This window comes from Nerophis ophidion, linkage group LG15, assembly GCF_033978795.1.
Source record: "Nerophis ophidion isolate RoL-2023_Sa linkage group LG15, RoL_Noph_v1.0, whole genome shotgun sequence".
Taxonomy (NCBI): domain Eukaryota; kingdom Metazoa; phylum Chordata; class Actinopteri; order Syngnathiformes; family Syngnathidae; genus Nerophis; species Nerophis ophidion.
The window spans coordinates 1055438-1077062 of NC_084625.1; the positions used below are offsets into that span (position 1 = coordinate 1055438).

Sequence of the window (21625 nt, forward strand, 5' to 3'; positions counted from 1 at the left end):
TAATGTTAGCACACATGCTAACTGTTATAAAATGGGTTAATTGGGTTGTACTTGTATAGCGCTTTTCTACCTTCAAGGTACTCAAAGCGCTTTGACACTACTTCCACATTCACACACACATTCACACACTGATGGAGGGAGCTGCCATGCAAGGCGCCAACCAGCACCCATCAGGAGCAAGGGTGAAGTGTCTTGCTCAGGACACAACGGACGTGACGAGGTTGGTACTAGGTGGGATTTGAACCAGGGACCCTCGGGTTGCGCACGGCCACTCTCCCACTGCGCCACGCCGCCATTATCATAATAATGTTAACACACATGCTAACTGTTATCATAATAACTTTAGCACACATGCTAACTGTTATCATAATAATGTTAGCACACATGCTAATTGTATCATAATAATGTTAGCACACATGCTAACTATTATCATAATAATGTTAGCACACATGCTAACTGTTATCATAATAACGTTAGCACACATGCTAACTGTTATCATAATAACGTTAGCACACATGCTAACTGTTATCATAATAACGTTAGCACACATGCTAACTGTTATCATAATAATGTTAGCACACATGCTAACTGTTATCATAATAACGTTAGCACACATGCTAACTGTTATCATAATAATAATGTTAGCACACATGCAAATTGTTATCATAATAATGTTAGCACACATGCTAACTGTTATCATTGTCATGCGTGCATGCTAATGTTTTAGGCTAGCTCTGTAGCTCATGTAGTAGAGTTACAACTAAAACTCACATATTCCGACACTGGGCACCATCTAAGAAGTACGGCCATAGGGCCGGGGCACAGCTAGCAGGCCCATCAACATGTTCTAGTTATTATTATTATTACTGTATTGTCTTCTAGTTATTATTATTACTGGTTTTTTTTTTGTCCAGAGTCTCAGCACACATTTTTCCTCCCATTCCAAACTTTCCATTTTGAACATTTTCAGCTCAGTCCTGACAGCCAGCTGCTATTTTATTTGCAAGATCATCTTTCAGGCCCACCTCTCCAGGAATGAAATGTTGTGTTTGTGTGTGTCAGCAGGTTATCTCCAGTGAAGGGTGTGGCGTCACCAAGGTGTGTTTCCACCACCCTACCAACTGTCAGCCTGAAGTCAGCGCCGACTGCTACTTCCTGTCCGCCATCAAGGTGTCACCCAGTGAGCGGGCCGTCCACTATGAGATGACGGGCAGGTCAGATGGATACATCTCCTTTGGCTTCTCACACGATCAGACGATGGTAAGGTCAGGGGTCAGAAGTCAGGGGGTCGTTAATTACCAGGTTGTGTATTGTAGTACATGCAGTACTTGTTGTGGTGGGCAGACAGATTATTATTATTATTATTATTATTACTATTATATTGGGCAGAGAGATTATTATTATTATAACATTCTAAGTTCAGCCCAAATCAGGCCCAAAAGTGCCCAATTTAGGTCTGAGTTGCACCCAATTTAGGACTAAGTTGCACCCAATTTAGGCATAAGTCAGGCCCAATTTAGGCCTAAGTCACACCCAATATAGGCCTAGGTCACTCCCAATTTAGGTCTAAGTCGGGCCCAATTTAGGCCTAATCACGCCTAAATTAGGTCTTGGTTGAGCCCAATTTAGGTCCAGGTTGCTCCCAATTTAGGTCTAAATCACACCCAATTTTAGCCAAAACCATGCCCAAATTAGGTCTTAGTTGCAGCCAATTTAGATTTATGTCACGCCCAATTTAAACCTAAGTCAAGCCCAATTTAAGCCTAAATCACAGCCAATTTAGGCCTAAGTCATGCCCAATTTAGGTCTAAGTCTGGCCCAATTTAGGTCTTGGTCAAGCCCAATTTAGGTCTAGGTTGCTCCCAATTTAGGTGTAAATCACACCCAATTCAAACCAAAACCACGCCCAATTTAGGTCTTAGTTGCAGCCAATTTAGATTTATGTCACGCCCAATTTAAACCTAAGTCAAGCCCAATTTAAGCCTAAATCACAGCCAATTTAGGCCTAAGTCATGCCCAATTTAGGTCTAAGTCTGGCCCAATTTAGGTCTTGGTCAAGCCCAATTTAGGTCTAGGTTGCTCCCAATTTAGGTGTAAATCACACCCAATTCAAACCAAAACCACGCCCAATTTAGGTCTTAGTTGCAGCCAATTTAGATTTATGTCACGCCCAATTTAAACCTAAGTCAAGTCCAATTTAAGCCTAAATTACACCCAATGTCGGTCCAAGTTGTGCCCAATCTAGGTCAAGGTTGAACCCAATTTAGGTCTAAGTCACGCCCAATTTAGGACTAGGTTGCGCCCAATTTAGGCCTAAGTCGAGCCCAATTTACGTGTAAGTGGCCTGTACCTAAGTGTAAGTCGGGCCTACTTTAAGTTGAGGTTGTGCACATTGAGGTTTACACTTGGTGAAGAAAGCAGATGTTGGTGAGAGTTTGTGTGTTGGCAGGGCAGAGATGACATTTACGTGTGTGGCACCGCCAGCGATGGCCGGCTGACTTTACAACGTTACTTTTCTAGCGGACGACAACTTCCTCAACTTGTTCCTTTGGTAAGAACCTCCTTTCTAGTCCCGTCCTGACATCATGACACTTTTCAGGAAAGACACCACACTTTCATTTCATTCTGCATGTCAGCAGGCAGCCAGGGAACCTTCAGGCTCACAAAAAGGGAAAGAAAGAAAGAAATGAAAGAATTAGCCAACAATAAAACAAAGGAAAAAAGATAGATGAAAATGAAATTAAGAAAAAAGAAAGAAAAGTGAATAAATGGAAAGGTAATGAATTTATATTGAAAAGAAAGAATGAATAAAAAAGAAAGTAAATAAAGTATGGAGACAACAATTCAAGTATAAAGAGAGTAAGAAAAGAAAAGAAATAGTAGGAGAAAAAGAAAGAAAGAATGTTGACATAAAAGTAAAAAGATGTTGTTTCCTTCAGGGAATGTTTCCCAGCAGAGATTGCTGTTGCACCGTGGATCCATCACATGTTCTTTTACTTCCTCCAACTCCATCCATGCTGCTCCACCCCTAACTCCATCCATGCTGGCTCCACCCCTAACACCATCCATGCTGGCTCACCCCTAACTCCATCCATGCTGGCTCCACCCCTAACACCATCCATGCTGGCTCCACCCCTAACTCCATCCATGCTGGCTCCACCCCTAACTCCATCCATGCTGGCTCCACCCTAACTCCATCCATGCTGGCTCCACCCCTAACTCCATCCATGCTGACTCCACCCCTAACACCATCCATGCTGGCTCCACCCCTAGCTTCTATCTCATGTTGGCATTTGGACCTGTCAACAATGGTAACTATGACAACAGTAACTATGTCAACAGTGACTTTGACCTGTCAACAACAGTAACTATGACTTGTACATGTACTTGTTTGTTTACTTGTACATGTACTTGTTTGTTTACTTGTACATGTACTTGTTTGTTTACTTGTACATGTACTTGTTTGTTTACTTGTACATGTACTTGTTTGTTTACTTGTACATGTACTTGTTTGTTTACTTGTACATGTACTTGTTTGTTTACTTGTACATGTACTTGTTTGTTTACTTGTACATGTACTTGTTTGTTTACTTGAACGTGTACTTGTTTGTTTACCTGTACGTGTACTTGTTTCTTTACTTCTACGTGTACTTGTTTGTTTACCTGTAGGTGTACTTGTTTGTTTACTTCTACGTGTACTTGTTTGTTTATCTGTACGTGTACTTAATCGTTTACTTGTACATGTACTTGTTTGTTTACTAGTACGTGTACTTGTTTGTTTACTTGTACGTGTACTTGTTTGTTTACTTCTACGCTTTTCTTGTAACTGTACTTGTTTGTTTACTTGTACTTGTTTGTTTACTTGTACGTTTTCCTTGTACGTGTAGTTGTTTGTTTACTTGTACGTGTACTTGTTTGTTTACTTGTACGTGTACTTATTTGTTTACTTGTACATGTACTTGTTTGTTTACTAGTACGTGTACTTGTTTGTTTACTTGTACGTGTACTTGTTTGTTTACTTCTACGCTTTTCTTGTAACTGTACTTGTTTGTTTACTTGTACATGTACTTGTTTGTTTACTTGTACGTGTACTTGTTTGTTTACTTGTACGTGTACTTGTTTGTTTACTTGTACATGTACTTGTTTGTTTACTTGTACATGTACTTGTTTGTTTACTTGTACGTGTACTTGTTTGTTTACTTGTACGTGTACTTGTTTGTTTACTTGTATGTGTACTTGTTTGTTTACTTGTACGTGTACTTGTTTGTTTACTTGTACGTGTACTTGTTTGTTTACTTGTACGTGTAGTTGTTTGTTTACTTGTACGTGTACTTGTTTGTTTATTTGTACGTGCACTTGTTTGTTTACTTGTAGATGTAGTTGTGTTGATATTGCAGATGCTAAGTGAAGTATGTTGTTGTTGTTGTTGTTGTTCCATCCTGCAGGACTCATGCAGGTTCACACAAAAACTTTCATCAGCTCCCACAAGGTGGACATTTTTACTCCTCAGCTCGTCTCAACTTCTGCAATCTCTCCTGTCATCAAAGCACACGGTGAGACCTGCTACACCTGTTACCTGGTCTAGTCTTTACCTGCTAGGTGAGACCTGCTACACCTGTTACCTGGTCTAGTCTTTACCTGCTAGGTGAGACCTGCTACACCTGTTACCTGGTCTAGTCTTTACCTGCTAGGTGAGACCTGCTACACCTGTTACCTGGTCTAGTCTTTACCTGCTAGGTGAGACCTGCTACACCTGTTACCTGGTCTAGTCTTTACCTGCTAAGTGAGACCTGCTACACCTGTTACCTGGTCTAGTCTTTACCTGCTAGGTGAGACCTGCTACACCTGTTACCTGGTCTAGTCTTTACCTGCTAGGTGAGACCTGCTACACCTGTTACCTGGTCTAGTCTTTACCTGCTAGGTGAGACCTGCTACACCTGTTACCTGGTCTAGTCTTTACCTGCTAGGTGAGACCTGCTACACCTGTTACCTGGTCTAGTCTTTACCTGCTAGGTGAGACCTGCTACACCTGTTACCTGGTCTAGTCTTTACCTGCTAGGTGAGACCTGCTACACCTGTTACCTGGTCTAGTCTTTACCTGCTAGGTGAGACCTGCTACCTGGTCTAGTCTTTGCTTGCTAGGTGAGACCTGCTACCTGGTCTAGTCATTACCTGCTAGGTGAGACCTGCTACCTGGTCTAGTCTTTGCTTGCTAGGTGAAACCTGCTACCTGGTCTAGTCTTTACCTGCTAGGTGAGACCTGCTACACCTGCTAGTTTGTTTTGTTGGAGGTGGTCTGGTGGCGGACATTTTGTTTTGTGTTTTGTGATAGATGGTTATTGGTGTGTGTGAGCTGCATCTTTCAAGGTCATGAGGTGTAGTAGTCAGGTGTGTGTGAGCTGCATCTTTCAAGGTCATGAGGTGTAGTAGTCAGGTGTGTGTGAGCTGCATGTTTCAAGGTCATGACATGTAGTAGTCAGGTGTGTGTGAGCTGCATCTTTCAAGGTCATGACATGTAGTAGTCAGGTGTGTGTGAGCTGCATCTTTCAAGGTCATGACGTGTAGTAGTCAGGTGTGTGTGAGCTGCATGTTTCAAGGTCATGAGGTGTAGTAGTCAGGTGTGTGTGAGCTGCATCTTTCAAGGTCATGAGGTGTAGTAGTCATGTGTGTGTGAGCTGCATCTTTCAAGGTCATGAGGTGTAGTAGTCAGGTGTGTGTGAGCTGCATGTTTCAAGGTCATGAGGTGTAGTAGTCAGGTGTGTGTGAGCTGCATCTTTCAAGGTCATGAGGTGTAGTAGTCAGGTGTGTGTGAGCTGCATCTTTCAAGGTCATGACATGTAGTAGTCAGGTGTGTGTGAGCTGCATGTTTCAAGGTCATGACATGTAGTAGTCAGGTGTGTGTGAGCTGCATGTTTCAAGGTCATGAGGTGTAGTAGTCAGGTGTGTGTAAGCTGCATCTTTCAAGGTCATGAGGTGTAGTAGTCAGGTGTGTGTGAGCTGCATCTTTCAAGGTCATGAGGTGTAGTAGTCAGGTGTGTGTGAGCTGCATGTTTCAAGGTCATGAGGTGTAGTAGTCAGGTGTGTGTGAGCTGCATGTTTCAAGGTCATGAGGTGTAGTAGTCAGGTGTGTGTGAGCTGCATCTTTCAAGGTCATGAGGTGTAGTAGTCAGGTGTGTGTGAGCTGCATGTTTCAAGGTCATGAGGTGTAGTAGTCAGGTGTGTGTGAGCTGCATCTTTCAAGGTCATGAGGTGTAGTAGTCAGGTGTGTGTGAGCTGCATCTTTCAAGGTCATGAGGTGTAGTAGTCAGGTGTGTGTGAGCTGCATCTTTCAAGGTCATGAGGTGTAGTAGTCAGGTGTGTGTGAGCTGCATCTTTCAAGGTCATGAGGTGTAGTAGTCAGGTGTGTGTGAGCTGCATCTTTCAAGGTCATGACATGTAGTAGTCAGGTGTGTGTGAGCTGCATGTTTCAAGGTCATGACATGTAGTAGTCAGGTGTGTGTGAGCTGCATGTTTCAAGGTCATGAGGTGTAGTAGTCAGGTGTGTGTAAGCTGCATCTTTCAAGGTCATGAGGTGTAGTAGTCAGGTGTGTGTGAGCTGCATCTTTCAAGGTCATGAGGTGTAGTAGTCAGGTGTGTGTGAGCTGCATGTTTCAAGGTCATGAGGTGTAGTAGTCAGGTGTGTGTGAGCTGCATGTTTCAAGGTCATGAGGTGTAGTAGTCAGGTGTGTGTGAGCTGCATCTTTCAAGGTCATGAGGTGTAGTAGTCAGGTGTGTGTGAGCTGCATGTTTCAAGGTCATGAGGTGTAGTAGTCAGGTGTGTGTGAGCTGCATCTTTCAAGGTCATGAGGTGTAGTAGTCAGGTGTGTGTGAGCTGCATCTTTCAAGGTCATGAGGTGTAGTAGTCAGGTGTGTGTGAGCTGCATGTTTCAAGGTCATGAGGTGTAGTAGTCAGGTGTGTGTGAGCTGCATCTTTCAAGGTCATGAGGTGTAGTAGTCAGGTGTGTGTGAGCTGCATCTTTCAAGGTCATGACATGTAGTAGTCAGGTGTGTGTGAGCTGCATGTTTCAAGGTCATGACATGTAGTAGTCAGGTGTGTGTGAGCTGCATGTTTCAAGGTCATGAGGTGTAGTAGTCAGGTGTGTGTAAGCTGCATCTTTCAAGGTCATGAGGTGTAGTAGTCAGGTGTGTGTGAGCTGCATCTTTCAAGGTCATGAGGTGTAGTAGTCAGGTGTGTGTGAGCTGCATGTTTCAAGGTCATGAGGTGTAGTAGTCAGGTGTGTGTGAGCTGCATGTTTCAAGGTCATGAGGTGTAGTAGTCAGGTGTGTGTGAGCTGCATCTTTCAAGGTCATGAGGTGTAGTAGTCAGGTGTGTGTGAGCTGCATGTTTCAAGGTCATGAGGTGTAGTAGTCAGGTGTGTGTGAGCTGCATCTTTCAAGGTCATGAGGTGTAGTAGTCAGGTGTGTGTGAGCTGCATCTTTCAAGGTCATGAGGTGTAGTAGTCAGGTGTGTGTGAGCTGCATGTTTCAAGGTCATGAGGTGTAGTAGTCAGGTGTGTGTAAGCTGCATCTTTCAAGGTCATGAGGTGTAGTAGTCAGGTGTGTGTGAGCTGCATCTTTCAAGGTCATGACATGTAGTAGTCAGGTGTGTGTGAGCTGCATGTTTCAAGGTCATGAGGTGTAGTAGTCAGGTGTGTGTGAGCTGCATCTTTCAAGGTCATGACATGTAGTAGTCAGGTGTGTGTGAGCTGCATGTTTGAAGGTCATGAGGTGTAGTAGTCAGGTGTGTGTGAGCTGCATCTTTCAAGGTCATGAGGTGTAGTAGTCAGGTGTGTGTGAGCTGCATCTTTCAAGGTCATGACGTGTAGTAGTCAGGTGTGTGTGAGCTGCATCTTTCAAGGTCATGAGGTGTAGTAGTCAGGTGTGTGTGAGCTGCATCTTTCAAGGTCATGACGTGTAGTAGTCAGGTGTGTGTGAGCTGCATCTTTCAAGGTCATGAGGTGTAGTAGTCAGGTGTGTGTGAGCTGCATGTTTCAAGGTCATGAGGTGTAGTAGTCAGGTGTGTGTGAGCTGCATCTTTCAAGGTCATGAGGTGTAGTAGTCAGGTGTGTGTGAGCTGCATGTTTCAAGGTCATGAGGTGTAGTAGTCAGGTGTGTGTGAGCTGCATCTTTCAAGGTCATGAGGTGTAGTAGTCAGGTGTGTGTGAGCTGCATGTTTCAAGGTCATGAGGTGTAGTAGTCAGGTGTGTGTGAGCTGCATCTTTCAAGGTCATGAGGTGTAGTAGTCAGGTGTGTGTGAGCTGCATCTTTCAAGGTCATGAGGTGTAGTAGTCAGGTGTGTGTGAGCTGCATCTTTCAAGGTCATGAGGTGTAGTAGTCAGGTGTGTGTGAGCTGCATCTTTCAAGGTCATGAGGTGTATTAGTCAGGTGTGTGTGAGCTGCATGTTTCAAGGTCATGAGGTGTAGTAGTCAGGTGTGTGTGAGCTGCATGTTTCAAGGTCATGAGGTGTAGTAGTCAGGTGTGTGTGAGCTGCATCTTTCAAGGTCATGAGGTGTAGTAGTCAGGTTTGTGTGAGCTGCATGTTTCAAGGTCATGAGGTGTAGTAGTCAGGTGTGTGTGAGCTCCATCTTTCAAGGTCATGAGGTGTAGTAGTCAGGTGTGTGTGAGCTGCATCTTTCAAGGTCATGAGGTGTAGTAGTCAGGTGTGTGTGAGCTGCATGTTTCAAGGTCATGAGGTGTAATAGTCAGGTGTGTGTGAGCTCCATCTTTCAAGGTCATGAGGTGTAGTAGTCAGGTGTGTGTGAGCTGCATGTTTCAAGGTCATGACATGACATGAGATGAGATGTTTCAGGAGCACTGCTGCTGATTGGCTGGATGATCACAGGCTCCCAAGGCATGCTGGTGGCCAGGTACCTGAAAGGAGTCAGCAGAGGTCACAAGGTGTTTGGCAAAGATGTTTGGTTTGTGGTCAGTACCTCAAATACTTTTATTTCTCATCACTATGGGACTACAACTACAACACATTACTACACACTACTACACACACATTGTAGTACAAGTAAACTACTACAAGTGTATCATTTGATCTGATTATATAAAGTATGATTTAATGTTTGACGATCATATCATGTATGATAATAATGTAGTGCATGATAATGATTGTGTGTGTGTGTGTGTGTGTGTGTGTGTGTGTGTGTGTGTGTGTGTGTGTGTGTGTGTGTGTGTGCGTGCGTGCGTGCGTGCGTGCGTGCGTGCGTGCGTGCGTGCGTGCGTGCGTGCGTGCGTGCGTGCGTGCGTGCGTGCGTGCGTGTGTGTGTGTGTGATGGTTGCAGGTGCATGTCAGCCTGATGAGTGTGACACTTGCAGCGACTACAACTGCCTTCATTCTCTCATTCTCATACGCCAAGAACTGGTCTGGGGTCAGTTGATCATATTTTATCACCTTCAACATTTCATGAAGACTAAATGACATGTGAGACTTTGATGAGTCACACTTCTATGAGATTTATGATTGGTTCTGATGGTCTATAAGACTTATGATTGGTTCTGATGTTCTATGAGACTTATGATTGGTTCTGATGGTCTATGAGACTTATGATTGGTTCTGATGGTCTATAAGACTTATGATTGGTTCTGATGGTCTATAAGACTTATGATTGGTTCTGATGTTCTATGAGACTTATGATTGGTTCTGATGGTCTATAAGACTTATGATTGGTTCTGATGTTCTATGAGACTTATGATTGGTTCTGATGGTCTATAAGACTTATGATTGGTTCTGATGGTCTATAAGACTTATGATTGGTTCTGATGTTCTATGAGACTTATGATTGGTTCTGATGGTCTATAAGACTTATGATTGGTTCTGATGGTCTATAAGACTTATGATTGGTTCTGATGGTCTATAAGACTTATGTTGCATGTGTCCAGGGGGTCCATCCAGTTCTGGGCTGCATTGTGACCACGTTGTGTGTAGTTCAGGTCTTACCTGCTCTGCTGCGCTGCCAAGTCCAACATCCTCTGTGAGCTCACTTCCTCTCTCTGCTGTCAACAGGAAGTAGAAAAATGATGTCATATTTCATAATAATCAGCATTTTGTTTGAGTGACAGGAGGGTTGTGTTCAACTTCTTCCACGCCTTCTTGGCAGCACTCATCAAACTTCTGGCAGGTAACTTCACACATGGACATGTTATTAGTCTTATTATTCCCACATGGACATCTTATTAGTCTTATTATTCCCACATGGACATCTTATTAGTCTTATTATTCACACATGGACATCTTATTAGTCTTATTATTCCCACATGGACATGTTATTAGTCTTATTATTCCCACATGGACATCTTATTAGTCTTATTATTCCCACATGGACATCTTATTAGTCTTATTATTCCCACATGGACATCTTATTAGTCTTATTATTAGTCTTATTATTCCCACATGGACATGTTATTAGTCTTATTATTCCCACATGGACATCTTATTACTCTTATTATTCCCACATGGACATGTTATTAGTCTTATTATTCCCACATGGACATGTTATTAGTCTTATTATTCCCACATGGACATGTTATTAGTCTTATTATTCCCACATGGACATGTTATTAGTCTTATTATTCCCACATGGACATGTTATTAGTCTTATTATTCCCACATGGACATCTTATTACTCTTATTATTCCCACATGGACATGTTATTAGTCTTATTATTCCCACATGGACATCTTATTAGTCTTATTATTCCCACATGGACATCTTATTAGTCTTATTATTCCCACATGGACATCTTATTAGTCTTATTATTAGTCTTATTATTCCCACATGGACATGTTATTAGTCTTATTATTCCCACATGGACATCTTATTACTCTTATTATTCCCACATGGACATGTTATTAGTCTTATTATTCCCACATGGACATGTTATTAGTCTTATTATTCCCACATGGACATCTTATTACTCTTATTATTCCCACATGGACATCCTATTAGTCTTATTATTCCCACATGGACATGTTATTAGTCTTATTATTCCCACATGGACATGTTATTAGTCTTATTATTCCCACATGGACATGTTATTAGTCTTATTATTCCCACATGGACATCTTATTAGTCTTATTATTCCCACATGGACATGTTATTAGTCTTATTATTCCCACATGGACATCTTATTAGTCTTATTATTCTCACATGGACATGTTATTAGTCTTATTATTCCCACATGGACATGTTATTAGTCTTATTATTCCCACATGGACATGTTATTAGTCTTATTATTCCCACATGGACATCTTATTAGTCTTATTATTCCCACATGGACATCTTATTAGTCTTATTATTCCCACATGGACATCTTATTAGTCTTATTATTCCCACATGGACATCTTATTAGTCTTATTATTCCCACATGGACATCTTATTAGTCTTATTATTCCCACATGGACATCTTATTAGTCTTATTATTCCCACATGGACATCTTATTAGTCTTATTATTCCCACATGGACATCTTATTAGTCTTATTATTCCCACATGGACATCTTATTAGTCTTATTATTCCCACATGGACATCTTATTAGTCTTATTATTCCCACATGGACATGTTATTAGTCTTATTATTCCCACATGGACATCTTATTAGTCTTATTATTCCCACATGGACATCTTATTAGTCTTATTATTCCCACATGGACATCTTATTAGTCTTATTATTCCCACATGGACATCTTATTAGTCTTATTATTCCCACATGGACATCTTATTAGTCTTATTATTCCCACATGGACATCTTATTAGTCTTATTATTCCCACATGGACATCTTATTAGTCTTATTATTCTCACATGGACATGTTATTAGTCTTATTATTCCCACATGGACATCTTATTAGTCTTATTATTCTCACATGGACATGTTATTAGTCTTATTATTCCCACATGGACATGTTATTAGTCTTATTATTCCCACATGGACATGTTATTAGTCTTATTATTCCCACATGGACATGTTATTAGTCTTATTATTCCCACATGGACATGTTATTAGTCTTATTATTCCCACATGGACATCTTATTAGTCTTATTATTCCCACATGGACATCTTATTAGTCTTATTATTCCCACATGGACATCTTATTAGTCTTATTATTCCCACATGGACATCTTATTAGTCTTATTATTCCCACATGGACATCTTATTAGTCTTATTATTAGTCTTATTATTCCCACATGGACATGTTATTAGTCTTATTATTCCCACATGGACATCTTATTACTCTTATTATTCCCACATGGACATGTTATTAGTCTTATTATTCCCACATGGACATGTTATTAGTCTTATTATTCCCACATGGACATCTTATTAGTCTTATTATTCCCACATGGACATGTTATTAGTCTTATTATTCCCACATGGACATGTTATTAGTCTTATTATTCCCACATGGACATGTTATTAGTCTTATTATTCCCACATGGACATCTTATTAGTCTTATTATTCCCACATGGACATGTTATTAGTCTTATTATTCCCACATGGACATCTTATTAGTCTTATTATTCCCACATGGACATCTTATTAGTCTTATTATTCCCACATGGACATCTTATTAGTCTTATTATTCCCACATGGACATGTTATTAGTCTTATTATTCCCACATGGACATCTTATTAGTCTTATTATTCCCACATGGACATCTTATTAGTCTTATTATTCCCACATGGACATCTTATTAGTCTTATTATTCCCACATGGACATCTTATTAGTCTTATTATTCCCACATGGACATCTTATTAGTCTTATTATTCCCACATGGACATCTTATTAGTCTTATTATTCCCACATGGACATCTTATTAGTCTTATTATTCCCACATGGACATCTTATTAGTCTTATTATTCCCACATGGACATCTTATTAGTCTTATTATTCCCACATGGACATCTTATTAGTCTTATTATTCCCACATGGACATCTTATTAGTCTTATTATTCCCACATGGACATCTTATTAGTCTTATTATTCCCACATGGACATGTTATTAGTCTTATTATTCCCACATGGACATGTTATTCGTCTTATTATTCCCACATGGACATGTTATTAGTCTTATTATTCCGACATGGACATCCATATTCCTCACAATTATTGTTATTAGTCTTATTATTCCCACATGGACATGTTATTAGTGTTATTATTCCCACATGGACATCTTATTAGTCTTATTATTCCCACATGGACATGTTATTAGTCTTATTATTCCCACATGGACATGTTATTAGTCTTATTATTCCCACATGGACATCTTATTAGTCTTATTATTCCCACATGGACATGTTATTAGTCTTATTATTCCCACATGGACATGTTATTAGTCTTATTATTCCCACATGGACATGTTATTAGTCTTATTATTCCCACATGGACATCTTATTAGTCTTATTATTCCCACATGGACATGTTATTAGTCTTATTATTCCCACATGGACATGTTATTAGTCTTATTATTCCCACATGGACATCTTATTAGTCTTATTATTCCCACATGGACATGTTATTAGTCTTATTATTCCCACATGGACATCTTATTAGTCTTATTATTCCCACATGGACATGTTATTAGTCTTATTATTCCCACATGGACATGTTATTAGTCTTATTATTCCCACATGGACATCTTATTAGTCTTATTCCCACATGGACATGTTATTAGTCTTATTATTCCCACATGGACATGTTATTCGTCTTATTATTCCCACATGGACATCTTATTAGTCTTATTATTCCCACATGGACATCTTATTAGTCTTATTATTACCACATGGACATGTTATTAGTCTTATTATTACCACATGGACATGTTATTAGTCTTATTATTCCCACATGGACATCTTATTAGTCTTATTATTCCCACATGGACATGTTATTCGTCTTATTCTTCCCACATGGACATGTTATTAGTCTTATTATTCCCACATGGACATCTAATTAGTCTTATTATTCCCACATGGACATGTTATTAGTCTTATTATTCCCACATGGACATGTTATTAGTCTTATTATTCCCACATGGACATCTTATTATTCCCACATGGACATGTTATTAGTCTTATTATTCCCACATGGACATGTTATTAGTCTTATTATTCCCACATGGACATCTTATTAGTCTTATTATTCCCACATGGACATGTTATTAGTCTTATTATTCCCACATGGACATGTTATTAGTCTTATTATTCCCACATGGACATGTTATTAGTCTTATTATTCCCACATGGACATCTTATTAGTCTTATTATTCCCACATGGACATCTTATTAGTCTTATTATTCCCACATGGACATGTTATTAGTCTTATTATTCCCACATGGACATCTTATTAGTCTTATTATTCCCACATGGACATCTTATTAGTCTTATTATTCCCACATGGACATGTTATTAGTCTTATTATTCCCACATGGACATGTTATTAGTCTTATTATTCCCACATGGACATGTTATTAGTCTTATTATTCCCACATGGACATCTTATTAGTCTTATTATTCCCACATGGACATGTTATTAGTCTTATTATTCCCACATGGACATCTTAGTAGTCTTATTATTCCCACATGGACATGTTATTAGTCTTATTATTCCCACATGGACATGTTATTAGTCTTATTATTCCCACATGGACATCTTATTAGTCTTATTATTCCCACATGGACATGTTATTAGTCTTATTATTCCCACATGGACATCTTATTAGTCTTATTATTCCCACATGGACATGTTATTAGTCTTATTATTCCCACATGGACATGTTATTAGTCTTATTATTCCCACATGGACATCTTATTAGTCTTATTATTCCCACATGGACATGTTATTAGTCTTATTATTCCCACATGGACATGTTATTCGTCTTATTATTCCCACATGGACATCTTATTAGTCTTATTATTCCCACATGGACATCTTATTAGTCTTATTATTACCACATGGACATGTTATTAGTCTTATTATTACCACATGGACATGTTATTAGTCTTATTATTCCCACATGGACATCTTATTAGTCTTATTATTCCCACATGGACATGTTATTCGTCTTATTCTTCCCACATGGACATGTTATTAGTCTTATTATTCCCACATGGACATCTAATTAGTCTTATTATTCCCACATGGACATGTTATTAGTCTTATTATTCCCACATGGACATGTTATTAGTCTTATTATTCCCACATGGACATCTTATTATTCCCACATGGACATGTTATTAGTCTTATTATTCCCACATGGACATGTTATTAGTCTTATTATTCCCACATGGACATCTTATTAGTCTTATTATTCCCACATGGACATGTTATTAGTCTTATTATTCCCACATGGACATGTTATTAGTCTTATTATTCCCACATGGACATGTTATTAGTCTTATTATTCCCACATGGACATGTTATTAGTCTTATTATTCCCACATGGACATCTTATTAGTCTTATTATTCCCACATGGACATGTTATTAGTCTTATTATTCCCACATGGACATGTTATTAGTCTTATTATTCCCACATGGACATCTTATTAGTCTTATTATTCCCACATGGACATCTTATTAGTCTTATTATTCCCACATGGACATGTTATTAGTCTTATTATTCCCACATGGACATCTTATTAGTCTTATTATTCCCACATGGACATCTTATTAGTCTTATTATTCCCACATGGACATGTTATTAGTCTTATTATTCCCACATGGACATGTTATTAGTCTTATTATTCCCACATGGACATGTTATTAGTCTTATTATTCCCACATGGACATCTTATTAGTCTTATTATTCCCACATGGACATGTTATTAGTCTTATTATTCCCACATGGACATGTTATTCGTCTTATTATTCCCACATGGACATCTTATTAGTCTTATTATTACCACATGGACATCTTATTAGTCTTATTATTACCACATGGACATGTTATTAGTCTTATTATTCCCACATGGACATCTTATTAGTCTTATTATTCCCACATGGACATGTTATTCGTCTTATTCTTCCCACATGGACATGTTATTAGTCTTATTATTCCCACATGGACATCTTATTAGTCTTATTATTACCACATGGACATGTTATTAGTCTTATTATTCCCACATGGACATCTTATTAGTCTTATTATTCCCACATGGACATGTTATTCGTCTTATTCTTCCCACATGGACATGTTATTAGTCTTATTATTCCCACATGGACATCTAATTAGTCTTATTATTCCCACATGGACATGTTATTAGTCTTATTATTCCCACATGGACATGTTATTAGTCTTATTATTCCCACATGGACATCTTATTATTCCCACATGGACATGTTATTAGTCTTATTATTCCCACATGGACATGTTATTAGTCTTATTATTCCCACATGGACATGTTATTAGTGTTATTATTCCCACATGGACATCTTATTAGTCTTATTATTCCCACATGGACATCCATATTCCACACAGTTATTGTTATTCGTATTATTGGTGTAATGTAATATTTCATGACTCATTGATATGTTCCATAATTCATCACTTTTAGGCAATGATACAAAGTTGTAAGAAAATCATGTTTCAGCCAAGTTTTTCTTTAAATATCAATAATGAATGTTCAATTATGTCAACAAGATATGTCACTTGAACAAAACTATTATTATTTTATTATTATTCAAATTAATCTTTGTTTCAAAGTCATTGATGATCAACATTTATATTTCATCATTTTATTGTTAGTGATGATGTTTTGTTGGCATTTTTCATCTTTCTGAATGTTGTCTATATGCAGTCTGTTTTGTTATTATTATTATTATTATTGTTGTTATCATTATTATTCATGTTGACCTGATAGAAATAATATTCCTGTTTTCATGAAATAATTACACATCATCCCAGTCCACATCCATTCATGGTCACACTGTTACATTACTACATAGTTACAGTACTACATAGTTACATGATGACATAGTTACAGTACTACATAGTTACATGATGACATAGTTACAGTACTACATAGTTACATGATGACATAGTTACACTACTACATAGTTACATGATGACATAGTTACAGTACTACATAGTTACATGATGACATAGTTACACTACTACATAGTTACATGATGACATAGTTACAGTACTACATAGTTACATGATGACATAGTTACAGTACTACATAGTTACATGATGACATAGTTACAGTACTACATAGTTACATGATGACATAGTTACAGTACTACATAGTTACATGATGACATAGTTACAGTACTACATTGTTACACGATGACATAGTTACAGTACTACATAGTTACATGATGACATAGTTACAGTACTACATAGTTACATGATGACATAGTTACAGTACTACATAGTTACATGATGACATAGTTACAGTACTACATAGTTACAGTACTACATAGTTACAGTACTACATTGTTACATGATGACATAGTTACAGTACTACATAGTTACATGATGACATAGTTACAGTACTACATAGTTACATGATGACATAGTTACAGTACTACATAGTTACATGATGACATAGTTACAGTACTACATAGTTACATGATGACATAGTTACAGTACTACATTGTTACATGATGACATAGTTACAGTACTACATAGTTACATGATGACATAGTTACAGTACCACATAGTTACATGATGACATAGTTACAGTACTACATAGTTACATGATGACATAGTTACAGTACTACATAGTTACAGTACTACATAGTTACAGTACTACATTGTTACATGATGACATAGTTACAGTACTACATAGTTACATGATGACATAGTTACAGTACTACATTGTTACATGATGACATAGTTACAGTACTACATAGTTACATGATGACATAGTTACAGTACTACATAGTTACATGATGACATAGTTACAGTACTACATAGTTACATGATGACATAGTTACAGTACTACATAGTTACAGTACTACATAGTTACAGTACTACATTGTCACATGATGACATAGTTACAGTACTACATAGTTACATGATGACATAGTTACAGTACTACATAGTTACATGATGACATAGTTACAGTACTACATAGTTACATGATGACATAGTTACAGTACTACATAGTTACATGATGACATAGTTACAGTACTACATTGTTACATGATGACATAGTTACAGTACTACATAGTTACATGATGACATAGTTACAGTACCACATAGTTACATGATGACATAGTTACAGTACTACATAGTTACATGATGACATAGTTACAGTACTACATAGTTACAGTACTACATAGTTACAGTACTACATAGTTACATGATGACATAGTTACAGTACTACATAGTTACATGATGACATAGTTACAGTACTACATTGTTACATGATGACATAGTTACAGTACTACATAGTTACATGATGACATAGTTACAGTACTACATAGTTACATGATGACATAGTTACAGTACTACATAGTTACATGATGACATAGTTACAGTACTACATAGTTACATGATGACATAGTTACAGTACTACATAGTTACATGATGACATAGTTACATTACTACATAGTTACATGATGACATAGTTACAGTACCACATAGTTACATGATGACATAGTTACAGTACTACATAGTTACATGATGACATAGTTACAGTACTACATAGTTACATGATGACATAGTTACAGTACTACATAGTTACATGATGACATAGTTACAGTACTACATAGTTACATGATGACATAGTTACAGTACTACATAGTTACATGATGACATAGTTACAGTACTACATTGTTACATGATGACATAGTTACAGTACTACATAGTTACATGATGACATAGTTACAGTACTACATAGTTACATGATGACATAGTTACAGTACTACATAGTTACAGTACTACATTGTTACATGATGACATAGTTACAGTATTACATAGTTACATGATGACATAGTTACAGTACTACATAGTTACATGATGACATAGTTACAGTACTACATAGTTACATGATGACATAGTTACATGATGACATAGTTACAGTACTACATAGTTACATGATGACATAGTTACATGATGACATAGTTACAGTACTACATTGTTACATGATGACATAGTTACAGTATTACATAGTTACATGATGACATAGTTACAGTACTACATAGTTACATGATGACATAGTTACAGTACTACATAGTTACAGTACTACATAGTTACATGATGACATAGTTACATTACTACATAGTTACATGATGACATAGTTACAGTACCACATAGTTACATGATGACATAGTTACAGTACTACATAGTTACATGATGACATAGTTACAGTACTACATAGTTACATGATGACATAGTTACAGTACTACATAGTTACATGATGACATAGTTACAGTACTACATTGTTACATGATGACATAGTTACAGTACTACATAGTCACATGATGACATAGTTACAGTACTACATTGTTACATGATGACATAGTTACAGTACTACATAGTTACATGATGACATAGTTACAGTACTACATAGTTACATGATGACATAGTTACAGTACTACATAGTTACAGTACTACATTGTTACATGATGACATAGTTACAGTATTACATAGTTACATGATGACATAGTTACAGTACTACATAGTTACATGATGACATAGTTACAGTACTACATAGTTACATGATGACATAGTTACAGTACTACATTGTTACATGATGACATAGTTACAGTACTACATAGTTACATGATGACATAGTTACAGTACTACATAGTTACATGATGACATAGTTACAGTACTACATAGTTACATGATGACATAGTTACAGTACTACATAGTTACATGATGACATAGTTACATTACTACATAGTTACATGATGACATAGTTACAGTACCACATAGTTACATGATGACATAGTTACAGTACTACATAGTTACATGATGACATAGTTACAGTACTACATAGTTACATGATGACATAGTTACAGCACTACATAGTTACATGATGACATAGTTACAGTACTACATAGTTACATGATGACATAGTTACAGTACTACATAGTTACATGATGACATAGTTACAGTACTACATTGTTACATGATGACATAGTTACAGTACTACATAGTTACATGATGACATAGTTACAGTACTACATAGTTACATGATGACATAGTTACAGTACTACATAGTTACATGATGACATAGTTACAGTACTACATTGTTACATGATGACATAGTTACAGTACTACATAGTTACATGATGACATAGTTACAGTACTACATAGTTACATGATGACATAGTTACAGTACTACATAGTTACAGTACTACATAGTTACATGATGACATAGTTACAGTACTACATAGTTACATGATGACATAGTTACAGTACTACATTGTTACATGATGACATAGTTACAGTACTACATTGTTACATGATGACATAGTTACAGTACTACATTGTTACATGATGACATAGTTACAGTACTACATAGTTACATGATGACATAGTTACAGTACTACATAGTTACATGATGACATAGTTACAGTACTACATAGTTACATGATGACATAGTTACAGTACTACATTGTTACATGATGACATAGTTACAGTACTACATAGTTACATGATGACATAGTTACAGTACTACATAGTTACATGATGACATAGTTACAGTACTACATAGTTACAGTACTACATAGTTACAGTACTACATAGTTACAGTACTACATTGTTACATGATGACATAGTTACAGTACTACATAGTTACATGATGACATAGTTACAGTACTACATAGTTACATGATGACATAGTTACATGATGACATAGTTACAGTACTACATAGTTACAGTACTACATTGTTACATGATGACATAGTTACAGTACTACATAGTTACATGATGACATAGTTACAGTACTACATTGTTACATGATGACATAGTTACAGTACTACATAGTTACATGATGACATAGTTACATGATGACATAGTTACAGTACTACATAGTTACATGATGACATAGTTACAGTACTACATAGTTACATGATGACATAGTTACAGTACTAAATAGTTACATGATGACATAGTTACAGTACTACATAGTTACATGATGACATAGTTACAGTACTACATAGTTAAATGATGACATAGTTACATGATGACATAGTTACAGTACTACATAGTTACAGTACTACATAGTTACAGTACTACATAGTTACATGATGACATGATTACACAGTTGCAGCCATCTTCACTGGCCTGAAGTTGATTGACAGCTCTGCCAGCCAATGGCTGATGAAGGTGATGGGCGGGCTGCTGGGCTGGGAGGCGGTCTTCCACACCTTGCTGCAGGTCAACACCTCATGCAGACTGCACCCTACAGGTAAATATCTACTTCCTGTTTCATCATGTGACCACAAACTATCATAGAATTATATATATTATTATTATAGACTGAAGTAGGATTATATATATATTATTATAGACTATAATATATATAATCCTACTATAGACTATAATAATATGTGTCATATATATACTCCTACTGTAGACTGTAGTAGGATTATTGATATGAAACATATTATTATAGTCTACA

The 21625-nt window shown here is 37.4% G+C and overlaps 1 protein-coding gene across 1 annotated transcript in view; it reads left to right on the top strand.

Annotated features, from left to right (window-relative positions):
• The first annotated feature begins 3144 nt into the window (after positions 1-3144).
• LOC133569071 (putative ferric-chelate reductase 1) overlaps positions 3145-21625 on the top strand; it is a 19886-nt gene continuing 1405 nt past the window's right edge. The window contains exons 1-7 of the mRNA XM_061921207.1: positions 3145-3311; positions 4446-4553; positions 8850-8965; positions 9331-9417; positions 9929-10020; positions 10109-10167; positions 21269-21412. Coding sequence (XP_061777191.1) covers positions 3284-3311; positions 4446-4553; positions 8850-8965; positions 9331-9417; positions 9929-10020; positions 10109-10167; positions 21269-21412 — 634 coding nt within the window. The 5' untranslated portion in view covers positions 3145-3283. The remainder of the gene's footprint in view (positions 3312-4445; positions 4554-8849; positions 8966-9330; positions 9418-9928; positions 10021-10108; positions 10168-21268; positions 21413-21625) is intronic.